The 19,064-nt window shown below is 42.2% G+C and overlaps 1 protein-coding gene across 4 annotated transcripts in view; it reads right to left on the reverse strand.

Moving 5' to 3' along the window:
• Positions 1-19,064, reverse strand: part of LOC122564571 (syncoilin-like) — a 73,272-nt gene that overhangs the window by 45,516 nt on the left and 8,692 nt on the right. For all 4 annotated transcript variants that reach the window (XR_006315942.1, XR_006315943.1, XM_043719669.1 and 1 more), the window contains exon 2: positions 6,123-6,902. Coding sequence is in view for 2 of the 4 variants with exons in the window: in XM_043719669.1 (XP_043575604.1) it covers positions 6,123-6,902 (780 nt within the window). In the remaining 2 variants the exon portion in view is untranslated. The remainder of the gene's footprint in view (positions 1-6,122; positions 6,903-19,064) is intronic.

Raw genomic sequence — 19,064 nt, forward strand, 5'->3', positions numbered from 1 at the left:
AGATTATGACAACTTTACCTCTTCTATAAATCTACGACTATGATTTTTAAAATGTTTCAGGATTTAAGTGTTTTACATGATTGAGATATGAGATCTGGCTGTCTGAGTAATTCCATAGAAGTACACGATTACAGTAGGTTTATTCATCATTAATTATAAAACAGAGAGACAGAGAAAGATATCCAGGGTATTGAAGCAGAAGACTTTGCAACAAAGAAGGATGGATGGTAGGGAGGGTTATAGTCACAGAATAAGGGGTCAGCCAGTTAGGACTGCAGAAAGGAGGAAGGTCATGGTGAGAAATCTCTTCATGGTTTTTAAGAAAAGACAAAAGCCACATTGCACTGAATTAGGATTACAGTCACTGAATGCATCATCACTTGTACACCCTAGCCTTGAAATAGCCTTGAAAGTGTGTGAATGGGTGCCAAATTCTATCCCATGAACAAAGGTCTTCAACCCCAGGGCATCAATGTGGATTTTAACAGTTTCCTCATTTCCCCTTCCCCCACCTCATCCTAGCTTCTAACCTCCAGCAACTCGATCCCCTGACCTGTCCGGACTTGTCCGACCTGCCCAGCTCCTTTTCCACCTATCCACTCCACCCTCTCCTCCCTGACCTATCACCTTCATCTCCTCTCCCACTCACCCATTGTACTCTATGCCACTCTCTCCCCACCCCCACCCTCCTCTAGCTTATCTCTCCACGCTTCAGGCTCTCTGCCTTTATTCCTGATGAAGGGCTTTTGCCTGAAACGTCGATTTTGCCTGTCCTCGGATGCTGCCTGAATTGCTGTGCTCTTCCAGCACCACTGATCCAGAATCTGGTTTCCAGCATCTGCAGTCATTGTTTTTACCTGATAAACAGGTAGATTGGGACTAGATTGGGTTGGGATATCTGGTCAGCACAGATGGGTTAGACCGAAGGGTCTGCTTCCATGCTGTGCATCTCTATGACTCTATATGGCACAGTGCTTAGCTCTGCTGCCTCACAGCACCAGAGCCCTGGGTTCAATTCCAGCCTCGGGTGACTGTCTGTGTGGAGTGTGTATATTCTCTCCCAGTCAGCGTGGGTTTCCTCCAGGTGCTCCAGGTTTCCTTCCACAGTCCAAAAATGTGTAGGTCAGTTGGATTGGCCATGTTAAATTGCCCTATAGTGTTCGGGGATGTGCAGGTTAGGTGGGTTAGCCATGGGGATAAGGCGGGTCTGTCTGGGAATGCTATTCTGAAGGTTGGTGCAGTCTCAATGGCCTGAGTGGCCTCTATCTACACTGTAAAGATTCTATGATATTGATGATTCTAAGTCTAGTGGAAGAAGAAATTTAAGCTAAACTGTGGTAAGGGTGGGAAGTAGTTATTCAAATTGCAGACAACAGGAATTATCTAGAAAAATGATTAAGGGAAGGGAATTTATCTCATAAAAACATGAATATTGAGAGCTATTTACAGAAATGGTGATTAGAAAGGGAATAGAACATAGAACAATACAGCGCAGAACAGTCCCTTTGGCCCTCGATGTTGCGCCGACCTGTGAACTATTCTCAGCTCGTCTCCCTACACTATCCCAAAATCATCCATGTACTTAGTTAAGAATTGTTTAAATCTCCTTAATGTGACTGAGCTGACTACATTAACAGGTAGGGCATTCCATGCCCTTATCACAATCTGCGTAAAGAACCTGCCTCTGACATCTGTCTTGAATCTATCACCCCTCAATTTGTAGTTATGCCCTCTCGTACAAGCTGACGTCATTATCCTAGGAAAAAGTCTTTCACTGTCTACCCTATCTAATTCTCTGATCATCTTGTATGTCTCTATCAAGTCCCCTCTTAGCCTTCTTCTTTCCAATGAGAACAGACCCAAGTCTCTCTGCCTTTCCTCATAACACCTTCCCTCCAGACCAGGCAACATCCTGGTAAATCTCCTCTGCACCTTTTCCAATGCTTCCACATCTTTCCTGTAATGGGGCAACCAGGACTGTACACAATATTCCAAGTGCGGCCGCACCAGCGTTTTGTATAGTTGCAGCATGATATTGCGGTTCCGGAACTGAATCCCTCTACCAATGAAACCTAACACACACCGTTTGCCTTCTTAACAGCACTATCCACCTGGGTGGCAACTTTCAGAGATCTATGCACATGAACTCCAAGATCCCTCCAAGAATTGTTTGTTAAAGCTGAAGACAGTGTGATTAATTCAGTGAAGTCTGTTAAGGAAACAGAAATTGTTTCAGGCAAGTCCTTAGAATGACGTTTTTTCTTTAAATTCACTCACAGGATGTGAGCATTACCCATCCCTAATTGCCCAAAGGGCAGTTAAGAGTCAACCACAATGCTGTGGGTCTAGAGTCACATGTAGGCCAGACCAGGTAAGGTTGGCAGTTTCCTTCCCGAGAGGACATTAGTGAACCAGATGGATTCTCTGACAATTGACAATGGTTTCAAGGTCATCATTAGACCCTTAACTCCAAATTCTTAATTGAATTCAAATTAACTATCTGCCATGGCAGGATTTGAACCCAAATTCTCCAAAACATTACCTGGGTCTCTAGATTAATACTGTAATAATACCGCTAGGTCTTTGCCAGTAACAGCATTGCTCAGAAGATTTCATTTCAGAGATGGGCCAATTTGAACACAGTGTTGAACCTTTGGATCAGAAGACTTTATGAATACAGAATAGCTTCCAAATTCAATATTAGACAAGAAGCTGAACAAGTTCATACACTTCTTCTACAACTGGGAGTATACCTGATGAAGCCGTTGCTCCGTGAAGGAAATCTAAGCAATAAAATGTTATCTAGTTGAATTGTTCTGGGAGATAAGTGAAATCTCGAGACCTGAAGCTGTGAGGTCAGAGACTTGGGGGAGATGCAGTTGTGGTTAAAGTAATTACATACATTATCTGTATATTATACAATATATATTTACTATAATCCAAAATATATAAGCATTCATCATGGGAAAAATTTGGGAGAAATAGTGTGTGAGGATGTAAAGGGCTGAAAGGGTTAATGTTGAGGAGTGCCTGTTCGGCCAATCCATGACTGAGCAGCTCAAAATGGCTGCCGGCTATCTATGGATAATGCAGCAGAACGTGGCTGATAGTAGTTAGAGCCCTTGGGAATATATTTATTTAATATAGTCTTCACAAGTGGAACAATAGTAGCTCTGTAGACTCAAGGTTATTGGACTAAGATAGAATATACAGCTGCAGTTGCTTACACATAAGACATAGATAAGAACATTTCACACTAATTAGTTGTTTCTCTTGAATTATTTAGTCAATCTATTGTAATATTAAGAGTAGGCTTTAGTTAAGATTCTTTAGATAATCATAGATGTAGATTCCAAAGTAGTTATCGATCCACTTAGATCCACTTATTCTTCTGTATTTCCTGTAATGAGAAATTTAAATGGTCCTGAAGTAATAGGCAAGTATCCAATTAATTGGCAGTTAATACAGTTAGTGATATTAAAGAGTTAATTTGCTCTGCCGACTTGCAGGAAATTAGAAGTCCTGAGGCCAGGGTAGAATGTCTCTGACTTACAGGTAGATTGTAAGGAAGTTATATTACCATCCCTTGCCACTCAGAACCAGTTACATTGTCACCATCTCCTATTCCGAAATCAATAAGAACATTACATTTGGAATTCCGACTACTCCCTGTATTTAAGAAACGATTCACAACAGATTTGACTATTAAAGGATGATTTACATTATATTGTTTCTGGAGATGATTGGGTCACTACATTGTGTGGCATGTGACAGTGGGGGAGAAGCTGGGGTTGTCTTGTGGGCATTACTGACTGTGATGTGAAGATTCTGTATAAAGGAAGGACTGTTTCCTTTGTTCAGAGAAACTTTCGACACACTTCACAAGCATGGCAAAGAGTGTGAAGAATTTCTCAAAGGTTTGTACTGTATTTGCTTAATAAAATTTGATTGTTGTTCTCAGAAGTTGGCATATTGCAGTTGCATTAAGTGCCTAAGAATCTCAGAAAAAAATAACTTAACAGGTTCAGCTGGCAAATGATCACCGAATAACTATCCATTTTGAAAAGCCTCAAGAAGGGAGATAAGAGAGTCTGGTAACACCATGAATCTACGGAGAACCAGAGGTGAGCCACAAGCCTGTCCATCTCTTTGTTGTTCAGTGATATGATTAGCTTACTTGGAAATACACTGAAATTGCTGAGCGTGGCAATACTTCCTTCAGGTTAAAGACCATCAACAGTTACACAGTGTCAGGTAAATTGCTGAGGCAAGCTTGAACTGTATAAGTTACTGTACCAGAGAGCCAAGTGCGAAGGGATAACTTTCACTGCTGACCAATAGCAAACAAGGTGGGGGTGCAGATGTGCATGTGCGCCCTAAGTTTTAACTGTATAAGTTAAGACATTCTGAAGCTTTTTGTGTGTCTTATTGAAGAAATGAAGCTGTACTGAAAACAAAGCTACAATAAAGACAACCTGAAACCACCCCTCCACTTGGACTCTTATTGGAAACTATGAGATCTAACAATGTCTTAAGCACTGTCCATTCTGATGTTATTCATGTACACTCACATGGACAACAGCTTCAGAATCCCCAAAGCAGTAAGATGCACAATCTCCCACCCAATTTCTGTCACAGTGTCACTCACATTGGTGTAACTTGTTGCTATCTGCAACAAACAGCATTTTGTTTATGATTGGAGCCTGTTCTCATTAGACCCCCTTGTGGTTTTCCTCTCCCACAGCAGACTCTGTAAGTCCTATTGTAGACCGCCACCCTGAAAGAGAGTACCTTATATTGAACAATGGTCCAGAGAGCTCAGACACCATGATGAGCGGGTTATGGTTATTTATACAACATCCCTCAAAGGGGGATAATTCTTCTCTATGTTTACCCTGTCAATTCCCCATAGAATTTTATATGGTTCAATTAGGCCACCTCCCATGTTTCTCAATGTCAATCAGTTAAAACCAAACCAGCTCAACATTTCCTCATTCATTCCACGAATCTGCCTGGTGATCCTTCTCTGAACTGTCTCTAACGCTGGTACATCATTTTTATATAAAGAGACAAAACAGTACATTACTCTGGATATGGTTGCACCCATTCCCTATGCCATACGATTAATGCTCCCTTACTTCAGCAGGAGCAGATGGTGGTGTCGTGGTCATGTCACTAGGGGTTAGAATCCTAAGGCGCAGGCTAAGGTCCTGGCGACAGGAGTTCAAATTTCATCCTTAGTCTGAATTCAGTTCAGCAATTCTTAAAAAACATATTCATGTTGTGGAATGTGGACATCACTGGCTGGTCAGCCTTTATTGCTCATCCCTTGTTGCCCTGTCTGGGATATTAACCCAGGAATAAAAGCTGCTAATTGCTGAGAATCACACAGTAGCATTCTGGCCATTGATAAATCTGTACTAGTCCCAATATAACTGATGCCAAACTAACACTAAAATCCATACCCTCTGTTATTCAACGTTGGGGTGGGGGACAATGTCTTTATGGAATAATAGAAGCCTCCTACTAGTAGAAAATACCACTTGCAAATCTGCCCCCCTGTAGCAGCATGGAATGGTGTGTTAAACCTGTTTTCCAAATTACCCAGGAGCTTTGAGAACCTGTCGCACTCTTGCTTTCTCCATAACAATGACGCAGCCGGAGTCAATTTGCCAATTGTTTGAAATATTGCATTTGTCCTGGTGAGTGTTAGAAGAAAATCTTCAAAAAAACCACATCTCTCATTTCAGTAAGATTTAACTTCTGTATGACAACAGAACATGTATTTGTAGATAACAAAACAGAAATTGCTGGAAAGGCTCAGCAGGTCTGGCAGCATCCAAGAAAAGAAAACAGAGTTAACGTTTAGGGTCCAGTGACCCTTTCTCTTGTGTTCTGATGGTGCCAGACCCGCTGAGCTTTTCCAGCAATTTCTGTTTTTCTTTCTGATTTACAGTGCCTGCAGTTCTTTTAGTTTTTATAATGTATTTATAGTCTATAGATCCTATTAGAAATTAAAATAAGGAAGATCAAACTAAAATCAAAGTGAGAATGTTTTTTGAATGTTTTGCTTAACTCTCACCTCGGATACAATGAATTCTTAAAATATTCTGTTTCTTTACCTGATATTGCAGAATGTCCTCAGCCCATTTTCTCTGAATAAATTGCATCTGCTCTTCAAGACATCGTCTCCTTATGTTTAGTTTTGTCACCTGCTCCTGTAGAGGTTGCAACTGTTTTCTGAAGCTTTCAATTTCATGCAGTGTGTGTTTAAGTGATTCAGCCCTGGTCTTACTCCAGTTCAGGAGATTTCTCACTTTAGGTTCATAGTGTTTCTCCAGCCATTGCCACTGTTCTCCAAACAAACTTTGAAATTCTTCGTTTGTTTGATGACTGTTTGTCAGGGACAGCATATTCCTTTCATTTTTAATACTCTCCAACCGATTAATCATTTGGTTTAATTCTTTCTGATGGCAATGTTTAAGTACAGCCAATTCATCAGCAAGTCTCTGTGCCTCAGATTCCAGTACTTCCTGTTGCGATGTAATTAGGGGCAAGTCCTGTTTATTGATGTGTAGTTCATATTTACAAGTAATTTGAGCTTTAGTGATCTTAAACAAGTTTCTTTTTGTGCACGTTATTTCTTCCTTGAAGTTATCACATTCAATCTCTGTCTTTGATTTAGCTTGGTAAAGTTTCAAGAGTTCAGTCCTAAGGTTACCAATCTCTTTATGCACTGGCTCCTTCATGAAGTTTAATTCTTTCATAAGATTCTCCCTTTCTTCCAGAAGTTCTCCAACACTGTCTATACATTCCTGGAAATGTTTTCCTACTGCTTGCAGTGAATCAACAGTCGTGATAATGTCAGCAGTAGGATCCTCTTGGAAGTCATTCATTGTATTCTGGGATACAAAAGTGAAATAATGAGATTATCTTCATAGAATCCCTACAGTGCAGAAACAGGCTAATCAGCCCATTGAGTCTGCACTAGTCCTCTGAAAAGCATCCTTTCCTGGTTCACTAATGTTCTTAGGGAAGAAAAGCAGCCATCCTCACCTGGTTGGCCTACATATGACTCCAGACCCACAGCAAAGTGGTTGGTTCTTAATTGCCCTCTGAAATGGCTGAGCAAGCCATTCAGTTGTACCAATCGCTACAAAGTCTCAAAGGAATGAAACTGGACGGATCACCGAGCATTGACTTAGGCACCAGAAAAGACAATGGCAGAAACAGCCCAGTCAACCCTGCAAAGTCCTCCTTACTAACATCTAGGGGCGCGTGCCAAAATTGAGAACGCTGTCACATAGACTAGTCAAGTAACAGCCTGACTTAGTCATACTCACAGACTCATACCTTACAGGCAATGTCCGAGACATCACCATCACCATCACCATCCCTGGATATGTCCTGTCCCACCGGCAGGACAGACCCAGCAGAGATGGCAGCACAGTGGGATACAGTTGGGAGGGAGTTGCCCTGGGAGTCCTCATGATGTTTTGTGGTTTCAGGTTAAACATTGGCAAGGAAACCTCCTGCTAATTACCACATACCATCCTCCCTCAGCTGATGAATCGGTACTCCTCCATGCTGAACAACACTTAGAGGAAGCACTGAGGGTGGTAAGGACACAAAATGTCCTCTGGGTGGGGGATTTCAATGTCCACCACCAAGAGTGGCTCAGCAGCAGCATTACTGATCGAGCTAGTTGGGTCCTAAAGGACATAGTTGCTAGACTGGGTCTGCAGCTGAGTGGCCCTGGCAGAACCCAAATTGGGTGTCACTGAGCAGGTTATTGCTGAGCAGGTGCTGCTTGATAGTGTTGATGACACCTTCCATCACTTTCCTGATGATCGAGAATAGACTGATGGGGCGGCAACTGGTTGGTTAGATTTATCCCGGCTTTTATATTAACACAAAACATAGAAAAGTACAGCACAGAACAGGCCCTTAGGCCCACGATGTTGTGCCGAGGATTAATCCTAATGTAAAATATAATAACAACCTACACTTTCCTCAACTCACTGCTATCCATGTGCATGTCCAGCAGTCGCTTAAATGTCCCTAATGACTCTGCTTCTACCACCACAGCTAGCAACGCATTCCATGCATTCACAACTTTCTGCGTAAAGAACCTACCTCTGATGTCTCCTCTATACCTTTCTCCTAATACCTTACAACTATGACCCTCGTACCAGTCAACCCTGCCCTGGGGTAAAGTCTCTGCCTATTGACTCTATCTATTCCTCTCATTATCTTGTATACCTAAGGACATACCTGGCAATTTTCCACATTGTCAGTCAAATGCCAGTGTTGTAACTGTCCTGGAAGAGCTTGGCTAGCGAAGCAGCAAGTTATGGAGCACAAGTCTTCAGTATTATTGCCCGAATGTTGTCAAGGCCGTAGCCTTTGCAGAATCCAGTGCCTCCAACTGATTATCCAATAAAATACTCCCCACCCGTGCCATTTAGATAATCGAGGCTCCTCTGTACTGGCCACTCAGTGGCACCCACTTCCCATGAATGAATAAATTTTTAAAAATCCAGTGGGTGGCACGGTGGCACAGTGGTTAGCACTGTTGCCTCACAGCGCTAGAGACCCGGGTTCAATTCCCGCCTCAGGCGACTGACTGTGTGGAGTTTGCACATTCTCCCCGTATCTGCGTGAGCACCCTCCGGGTGCTCCGGTTTCCTCCCACAGTCCAAAGATGTGCAGGGTCAGGTGAATTGGCCATGCTAAATTGCCCGTAGTGTTGGGTAAGGGGTAAATGTAAGGGTATGGGTGGGTTTCGCTTTGGCGGGTCGGTGTGGACCTATTGGGCCATAGGGCCTGTTTCCACACTGTAATCTAATCTAATCTAATCTAAAAACCCAACTCCCTACTCTATCCTCATAACCCTGCATTTACCATGGCTAACCCACCATCGGCAATTTTTAGAATGACCAATCCACCTAATCTGCACATCTTCGGACTGTGGGAGGAAACCAGAGCACCCAGAGGAAACCCAAACAGACATGGGGAAAACGTGCAAACTCCACACAGACAGTCATCTGAGGCTGCGGTTGAACCCAGGTCCCTGGCACTGTGAGGCATTAATGCTAACCACTGATTAACTGTTGATGTTAATGTTGATTAGAGATGGTATGGGGTTCAATGAAAACATTACTTAGTATTAAAAGTATCCAATCCAAACTATTATTCATTTGTGATTGTATAATTATCTCATCAGAAATAATTCTCAGATGGTAATAAAGTATCTGTGATTACATATCGTATGCTCAGTGACTGAAGCCCGTATCCCATGTATGAATAAAAAAATTCAAGTTGCATTCAGTTTACAACACCTTCAATATAGACTGAGGTCACCAATTCACAGGCAAGTTGCTTAATTCATTTATCTTGTTACAAATATTATATGCTTTTAAATAAAGAGGAACTACTTTGCCTTTTCGTTATTTTCCCCCTTTCATACTTATTTGCTGTTTTTGTTTATGTTTATACAGTGTTCCACACTGGGTATCATTACTTACTTCGCTGCCCTACACTCCTGCCGTATCTCAGTGTAATCCTTGTACCATTCCCCCTCTAGAAAGCTCCCGACTTCTACAATTTAAAGAGCTCTATTAATAGTAATGTGATTTATTTCACCCACTCACTCAACCTATCTATACCGCTTGCAGTTTCCCTGTGTTCTCATCTCAACATGCCCTCCCAAGTATTTCTGTATCATCAGGAAATTTGAATGCATTACACTGTGGGAATGGAGAGTTAAATGTTCACAATTTCAATGGCTAAATGAGGGATTGCAAAGAAACTTGGGAGATGTATAGTAAAGGCTTAATCACACATTTGCTCTAAGAATATAGGAAGGATGTTTTGAAACTTGGAAGGGTTCAGAAAAGATTTACAATAAAGTTGTCAGGGTTGCAGGGTTTGAGCTATAGGGAGAGGCTGAATAGGCTCGAGTTGTTTTCCTTGGTGCATCAGAGGCTGAGCAGTGACCTTAGAGAAGTTGAGAAAATCATGAAGGGCATTGATAGGATAAGTAGACAATGTTTTTTTCCCTCTGTTGGGGGAGTCCAAAACTAGAGGGTTTAGGGTGAGAGGGGAAAGATTTAATAGGGATCTAAGGGGCAACTTTTTTCACACAGAGGGTGGTGTGTGTATGGAATGAGCTGGCAGAGGAAGTGGTGGAGGCTGGCATAATTACAACATCTAAAAGACATCTGGATGGATACATGAATAGGAAGGGTTTAGACAGATATGGACCAAGTGATGGCAAATGGGACTACATTAATTTAGGATATCTGGTTGGCATTGACAAGTTGGATTTAAGGGCTTGTTTCCGTTCTGTACATCTCTGTGAATCTATGACTGTGATAACTACTGAGCACGTGCAAAAGCCGTTATATCATATTGACACCAGATCACATAGAATTGGATCCTGGGACTGTCTGAATATCCTCTCTTACAATGTCCTGGAAATATTTAGGTTTAATAAAGCCTGTCGATCACTCACACAAATCCAGGCATCAGATTGCCACAAAAACCAAAGCAATTTGTTTTCACACATTAGCGTAGGGGACCACTGGTAGGAACTTCAAAGGAATTTTCATTGCCATAGTTAATTTGTATATTTTATCGGATCTGTTTTGGATTTTCTGCTGTTTGTCATTTTCATAAATTACTTGAATAAGGGCGTAGAAGGATGGGTTAGTAAATTTTCAGACAACACTAAGGTTGGTGGAGTTGTGGATAGTCCTAAAAGATGTTGTAGGTTACAGAGAGACACAGATAAGCTGCAGAGCTGGGCTGAGAGGTGGCAAATGGAGTTTAATGCAGAAAGGTATGAGGTGATTCACTTTGGAAGGAGTAACAGGAATGCTGAGTACTGGGCGAATAGTAAGATTCTTGGTAGTGTAGATGAGCAGAGAGATATTGGTGGCCATGTATATAGATCCCTCAAAGTTGCCAACCAGGTTGATAGGGTTGTTAAACAGGCATACTGTGTGTTAGCTTTTATGGTAGAGGGATTGAGTTTCAGAGCCATGAGGTCATGCTGTAGCTGTACAAAACTCTGGTTTGGCTGCACTTGGAGTATTGTGTACAGTTCTGGTCACTGCATTATAGGAAGGATGTGGAAGCTTTGGAAAGGGTTCAGAGGAGATTTACTAGGATGTTGCCTGGTATGGAGGGAAGGTCTTACGAGGAAAGGCTGAGGGACTTGAGGCTGTTTTCTTTAGAGAGATGAAAGTTGAGAGGTGACTTAATTGAGACATATAAGATAATCAGAGAGTTAGATCATGTGGACAGTGAGAGCCTTTTTCCTCGGATGGTAAAAGTTAGCACGAGGGGACATAGCTTTAAATTGAGGGGTGATAGATATAAGACAGATGTCCGAGGTAGGTTCTTTACTCAGAGAGTAGTAGGGGTGTGGAATGCACTGTCTGTAACAATTGTAGATTCGCCAACTTTATGGGCAGTCAAATGGTCTTTGGATAGACATATTGATGAGAATGGAATAGTGTAGGTTAGATGGACTTCAGATTGGTTTCACAGGTGCTGCAACATTGAGGGCCAAAGGGCCTGTACTGCACTGTCATGTTCTATGTTCTATTTAAAATCTCTGATATTCCTCTTGGGGTTCCTGGTTTCCTTGTGAGAAGACAGTTGAATGTACAAGAAATTAAGAATATAAGGAACAGGAGCAAGACTACACTGTATGAAAAATGTCTGACATTTTTGCTTGTGCAGAAGTTCTAGGAATTTGTTGGATGTCTTGTCAGAGATGAAACCTCATTCTATAGTTAGCAGCTTTTAGCATAGAGCAATGTACTGAGAATGTGCCCAAATGAGGAACTTGGCGTAGTGAGAATGAATGATGTGATTGAGCAGGTGACTGATACGATAATAATCCAGGCAGGATGTTGTGCTGGACTCTGGGTGCAGTGAATTATGAGCACAGTATACACAGGAGACCTTCTGAGTCACGAGGTGAGTAATTATGTTACTAGTTAATTAAGTTGGTTGTCACATATAGGCATCACAATAAAAAGAGACATATTTATATAGCATCTAGAGGCGCTTCACTACTAAAAAAGTCACTGTTGTCATATGAGGACATCAACGGTGTAAATACCACAGGGCAGATAAACATATTGTTGCCATGTAAATCTGCTAAAAATAACATTTTCATTGTGAATAAACAAACCAACACCTTTTGGAATTGTCACCTCTTTTTAAAGGAACTTCTGGACTGGACAGTTTAATCTTTGGGTGATTGTAAGGACAATTTCTAAAAAGTAAACTGGACACTTGAGGGGTTAAACTGATGCTGTCTGGACTAATCAGGATTTGGGACTGCATGTTCAACCAACTACCAATATGATAATGACTATTCTGCGACACCATCCTGTGCTGGAGCAGGTTTAGGATTCAGAGATTCCTGTTATTACCCACAGCCTCAGAAAGGTTTAACCAGGGAAAGAAAGCAGCCAGTCTTGAGCAAATGTAAACAGCCAATTATTTCAATTAGTGCAACCATGCAATCAAATTAAATGGTTGATTTGCTTTTCACTGAGAATTCACTGTAAACGAATCAGCATCAACTCTGTGTGTCACTGAATTGTAATATCAAACTGACAGAAGATTATTGTAAAGATACAAATTAAAAAGATGAAATATTAATTTCAAAACTTGTAGGTTTTGCAAGGGTGAAAATCTGGAAACAAGATACTAAATAGAACATTACAGCGCACTACAGACCCTTCTGCCTTCAATGTTGCGCCGACCTGTGGAACCAATCTGAAGTCCATCTATCCTACATTATTCCATTCTTATCCTTATGATTATCCAATGACCATTTAAATGCCCTTAAAGTTGCAGAGTCTACTACTGTTGCAGGTAGGGCATTCCATGCCCCTACTACACTCTGAGTAAAGAAATTGCCTCTGACATCTGTCCTATATCTATCATCCCTCAATTTAAAGCTATGTCCCCTCGTGCTAGCCATCACCATCCAAGGAAAAAGGATCCTCTGATCCACTGTCCACCCTATCTAATCCTCTGATTATCTTATATGTCTCAATTAAGTCACCTCTCAAACTTCTCTCTAATGAAAACAGCCTCAGGTCTCTCAGCTTTTCCTCATAAGACCTTCCCTCCATACCAGGCAACATCCTAGTAAATCTCCTCTGAACCCTTTTCAAAGCTTCCACATCGTTCCTATAATGCAGTGAACAGAACTGTACGCAATACTCCAAGTATGGCTGCACCAGAGTTTTGTATAGCTGCAGTATGACCTCATGGCTCTGAAACTCAATCCCTCTACCATAAAAACTAACACACCGTATGCCTTCTTAACAACTTTCTGAAAGTCGGTGGAGTAGTGGACAGTTTGGAAGAATGTTACAGGTTGTAGGGGGACTTGGATAAACTGCAGAATTGGGCTGAGAGGTGGCAAATGGAGTTCAATGCAGCTAGATGTGAGGTGATGCACTTTGGGAAGAATAACAGGAAGGCAGAGTACTGAGTCAATGGAAAGATTCTTGGTAGTGTGGATGTGCAGTGGGCTCTTGGAGTCCATGTACAGAGATCCCTGAAAATTGCCACCCAGGTGGATAATGTTGTTAAGAAGGCATAAGGTGTGTTGGGTTTTATTGGTAGAGGGATTGAGTTCCCGAACCGCAATATCATGCTGCAACTATACAAAACGCTGGTGCGGCCACACTTGGAATATTGTGTACAGTTCTGGTCGCCCCATTACAGGAAGGATGTGGAAGTGTTGGAAAAGGTACAGAGGAGATTTACCAGGATTTTGCCTTGTTGAGGGGGAAGGTCTTATGAGGAAAGGCTGAGAGACTTAGGTCTGTTCTAATTGGAAAGAAGAAGGCTAAGGGGGGATTTGATAGAGACATAAAAGATGATCAGAGGATTAGATAGGGTAGACAGTGAAAGTCATTTTCCTAGGATGATGACGTCAGCTTGTACGAGGGGACATAACTACAAATTGAGGGGTTATAGATTTAAGGCAGATGTCAGAGCCAGGTTCATTACTCAGAGAGTGGTAAGGGCGTGGAATGCCCTACCTGCCAATGTAGGTAACTCAGCCACATTAGGGAGATTTAAACAATCCTTGGATAAGCACATGGATGATGATGGGGTAATGTAGGGGGACGAGCTGAGAATAGTTCACAGGTCGGCACAACATTAAGGGCCGAAGGGCCTGTTCTACGCTGTATTGTTCTATGTTCTATATTCTAACCCTATCAATCTCGGTGGCAACTTTGAGGGATCTATGTACATGGACACTGATATCTCTCTGCTCATCTATACTACCAAGAATCTTACAATTAGCTCAGTACTCTTTATTCCTGTTGCTCCTTCCAAAGTGAATCATCTCACTTTTCTGCCTTAAACTCCATTTGCCACCTCTCAGCCCAGCTCTGCAGCCTATCTATGTCCCTCTGTAACCCACAACATCCTTCGGCACTATCCACAATTCCACTGACTTTAGTGTCATCCGCAAATTTACTAACCCATCCTTTTACGCCCTCATCCAGGTCATTTATAAAAATGACAAACAGCAGTGGCCCCAAAACATATCCTTGCAGTATACCACTAGTAATTAAACTCCAGGATGAATATTTCCCATTAACTACTACCCTCTGTCTTCTTTCAGTGAGCCAATTTCTGATCCAAACCGCTAAATCACCCTCAATTGCATGTCTCCATATTTTGTGTAATAGCTTATGATGGGGAACCTTAATAAATGCCTTACTGAAATCCAAATACACCACATTAAATGCTTTTCCCTCATCCACCTGTTTTGTCACCTTCTTGAAGAACTCAATAAGGTTTGTGAGGCACGACCTACCCTTCACAAAACCGTGTTGAATGTCCTTATTCTTCTGTAGATGGTTATAAATCCTATCTCTTATAACCTTTTCCAATACTTTACATGCTAGCGAAGTAAGGCTCACAGTCTATAATTACCAGGGCTGTCTCTACTCCCCATCTTGAACAAGGTGACAACATTTGCTATTCTCTAATCTACTGGCACTATTCCTGTAGACAATGACGACATAAAGATCAAAGCCAAAGGCTTGGCAATCTCCCCCCTGGCTTGCCAGAGAATCCCAGGATAAATCCCATCTGGCCCAGGGGATTTATCTATTTTCATTATTCCAGAATTGCTAACACCTCCTCCTTGTGAACCTCAATCCCATCTAGTCTAGTAGCCTGTATCTCAGTATTCTCCTCTTTTTCCAGTGTGAATACTGACCAAAAATATTCTTTTAGCACTTCCCCTATCTCCTTGGACTCCTCACACAACTTCCCATTACCATCCTTAACTGGCCCTAATCTTTCTCCAGTCATTCTTTTATTCCTGATATATTGAGAGAAAGCTTTAGGGTTTTCCTTGATCCTATCTGCCAATGACTTCTCATGTCCCCTCCTGGCTCTTCTTAGCTCTCTCTTTATGTCTTTCCTGGCTAACTTGTAAATCTCAAGCACCCTAACTGAGCCTTCACGTCTCATCCTAACATAAGCCTTCACTTCCTCTTGACAAGAGATTCACCTTCTTCAGTAAACCATGGCTCCCTCACTCGACTGCTTCCTCCCTGCTGTTCATGCTGATCAAGGATATGCAGTAGCTGTTCCTTGAACAAGCTCCACATTTCAATTGTGCCCATCCCTGCACTTTCCTTCCTCTTCCTATGCATCCTAAATCTTGCCTAATCGCATCATAGAACATAGAACAATACAGCACAGAACAGGCCCTTCAGCCCTCGATGTTGTGCTGACCTGTGAACTAATCTAAGCCCATCACCCTACACTATCTCATCATCACCCATATGCTTATCCAAGGATTGTTTAAATGCCCCAAATGTGGCTGAGTTAACTACATTGGCAGGCAGGCATTCCACGCCCTTACCACTCTCCGAGTGAAGAACCTGCCTCTAACATCTGTCTTAAATCTATCATCCCTCAATTTGCAGCTATGCCCCCTCGTACAAGTAGATGTCATCATCCTAGGAAAAAAACTCTCACTGTCCACGCTATCTAATCCTCTGATCATCTTGTATGTCTCTATCAAATTCCCTCTTGGCCTTCTTATCTTCAATGAGAACAGACCCAAGTCCCTCAGCCTTTTCTCATAAGACCTTCGCTCCAGACCAGGCAACATCCTCGTAAATCTCCTCTGCACTTTTTCCAATGCTTCCACAAACTTCCTGTAATGGGGCGACCAGAACTTTATGCAATACTTCAAGTGAGGCCACACTAGCATTTTGTACAGTTGCAGCATGACATCACAGCTCTGGAACTCAATCCCTCTACCAATAAAACCAAACACACCGTATGCCTTCTTAACAGCACTATCAACCTGGGTGGCAACTTTCAGGGATCTATGTACATGGACATCAAGACCCCTCTGCACATCCACACTACCAACTATCTTTCCATTGACCCAGTACTCTGCCTTCCTGTTAATTTTCCCAAAGTGCATCACGTCACATTTATCTGCATTAAACTCCATTTGCCACCTTTCAGCCCAGTTCTGCAGTTTATCCAAGTCTCCATTCAACCCGTAACATTTTTCCACACTATCCACCACTTCACCGACTTTAGTATCATCTGCAAACTTACTAACCCATCCCCTTATGCCTGCATCCAAGTTGTTTATAAAAATGACAAACAGCAGTGATCCCAAAACAGATCCTTGTGGCACACCACTAATAACCGGACTCCAAGCTGAATATTTGTCATCAACCACCACTCGTTGCCTTCTTTCAGAAAGCCAGTTTCTAATCCAAACTGCTAAATCACCCTCAATCCCATGCCTCTGCATTTTCTCCATCAGCCTACCATGTGGAACCTTATCAAAGGCTTTACTGAAGTCCATGTATACCACGTCAACTGAACTACCCTCTTCCACATGCTTGGTCACCTTCTCAAAAAACTCTCTGAGGTTTGTGAGGCACGACCTGCCCTTGATGAATCCATGTTGACTATTTCCAATCAAATTGTTGCTTGCTTGGTGATTATAAATCCTATCTCTTATAATCCTTTCCAAATATTTTCCTACAACAGACATAAGGTTCACTGGTCAATAATTACCTGGGTTATCTCTACTGCCCTTCTTGAACAAGGCACAACATTTGCAATCCTCCAGTTCTCTGTAGACAATTATGACTCAAATATCAAGGCCAAAGCTCGGCCATCTCCTTCCCAGCCTCCCAGAGCAAAAATCCCATCCAGCCCAGGACTTATCCACTTTCACACCTTCTAGAATTGATAACACCTCCTCCTTACTAACCTCAATCCTTTCAAGTCTCATTGCCCATATCTCATTCTTCTCCTCTACAATATTCTCCATTTCCTCAGTGCAAACATATGAGAAATATTCGTTTCACACCTCTCCAATCTCCACAGGATCCACACACAACTTCCCACTTCTGTCTTTGACTGGCTCTATTCCTACCCTCGTCATCCTTTTATTTCTCACATACCTATAGAAAGCTTTAGGGTTCTCCTTTATTCTACCTGCTAAAGACTGCTTGTGTTCCCTCCTTGCTCTTCTTAACTCTCTCTTTAAATACTTTATAGCTATTCTGTAACTCTCCATCGGCGCATCTGAACCATCTCGCCTCAACGTTATATATGCCTCTCTCTTCCACTTAACAAGAGATACAATTTCTTTAGTAAACTATTTACCATCGCCTTGGAAAGGGAAAGGAGCAGCTACTGAGGGAAGATATTTAATTGGGTATAAGGAAATTATGACGCTATCAGACAGAAGTTGGGAAGTACAGACTGGGAGAAATTGTTCCACAGAAAGGGCACAGCAGACATGTGGAGACTGTTTAAGGAGCAGTTGTTGCGAGTGATGCATGAATTTGTTCCTCTGAGACAGGCAAGAAGGGGTAAGATTAAGGAACTTTGAATAACGAGAACAGAGGAGCTTCTCGTCAAAAGGAAGAAGGCAGATTACGTAAGGTGGAGGAAGCAAGGATCTAGCACAGCTTTAGAGGATTACAGGCTTGCTAGAAAGGAGCTCAGAAATGGACTGAGGAGAGTCAGGAGGGAGCACAAAAAAGGCTTGGCAAGAAGATTTAGGGAGAACCCAAAGGCGTTTTACTCATACGTGAGGAATAAGAGAATGATCATGGAGAAGGTAGGGCCGATCAGGGAAAGCGTAGGGAACTTGTGCGTGGAGTCTGAGCAGCTAGGGGAAGCTCTAAATGAGTTTTTTGCTTCAGTTTTCACCAAGGAAAGGGGCCTTGTTGTGAATGAAAACTTTGAGGAGCTGGGATATAGGCTTGACGAGCTCAAAATTGATGAAGTTGATGTGTAGAAATTTTGGAAAACATTAGGATTAATAAGTCCACAGAGCCAGACCAGATTTATCCCAGGCTGCTCCGGGGAAGCGAGAAAGGAGGTTGCTAAGCGCTGGCGAGGATATTTGCCTCCTCACTCCTCATGGGAGTCGTACTGGAGGATTGGAAGGAGGCAAATGTTGTTCCTTTTTTCAAGGGCAATAGGGAAATCCCTGGCAATTATAGACCAGTCAGTCTTACGTCTATGATCAGCAAAGTTTTGGAAAGAATTCTGAGGGATAGGATTTATGACTATTTGACAAATCATAGTGTGATTAAAGGTAGTTCAGCATGGCTTTGTGAGGGGCAGGTCATGCCTCACAAATCTTATTGAGTTCTGTGAGGAGGAGACAAGACAGGTCAACAAAGGTCGAGCAGTGGATGTGGTGTATATGGACTTCAGCAAGGCATTTGATAGGGTTCCCCATGGTAGGCTCATTCATAAAATCAGGATGTATGGGATACAGGGAGATTTGGCTATCTGGATTCAGAATTGGCTAGCTGACAGAAGGCAGAGAGTGGTTGTAGATGGAAAGTATTTTGCCTGGAGGACAGTGTTGAGTGGGGTCCCGCAGGGCTCTGTTCTTGGGCCTCTGCTCTTTGTAGGTTTTATAAATGACTTGGATGAGGAGGTTGAGGGGTGGGTTAGAAAATTTGCAGATGATACAAAGGTTGGAGGTGCCATTG

The sequence above is a fragment of the Chiloscyllium plagiosum genome, chromosome 29 (genome assembly GCF_004010195.1).
Source record: "Chiloscyllium plagiosum isolate BGI_BamShark_2017 chromosome 29, ASM401019v2, whole genome shotgun sequence".
Lineage (NCBI taxonomy): Eukaryota > Metazoa > Chordata > Chondrichthyes > Orectolobiformes > Hemiscylliidae > Chiloscyllium > Chiloscyllium plagiosum.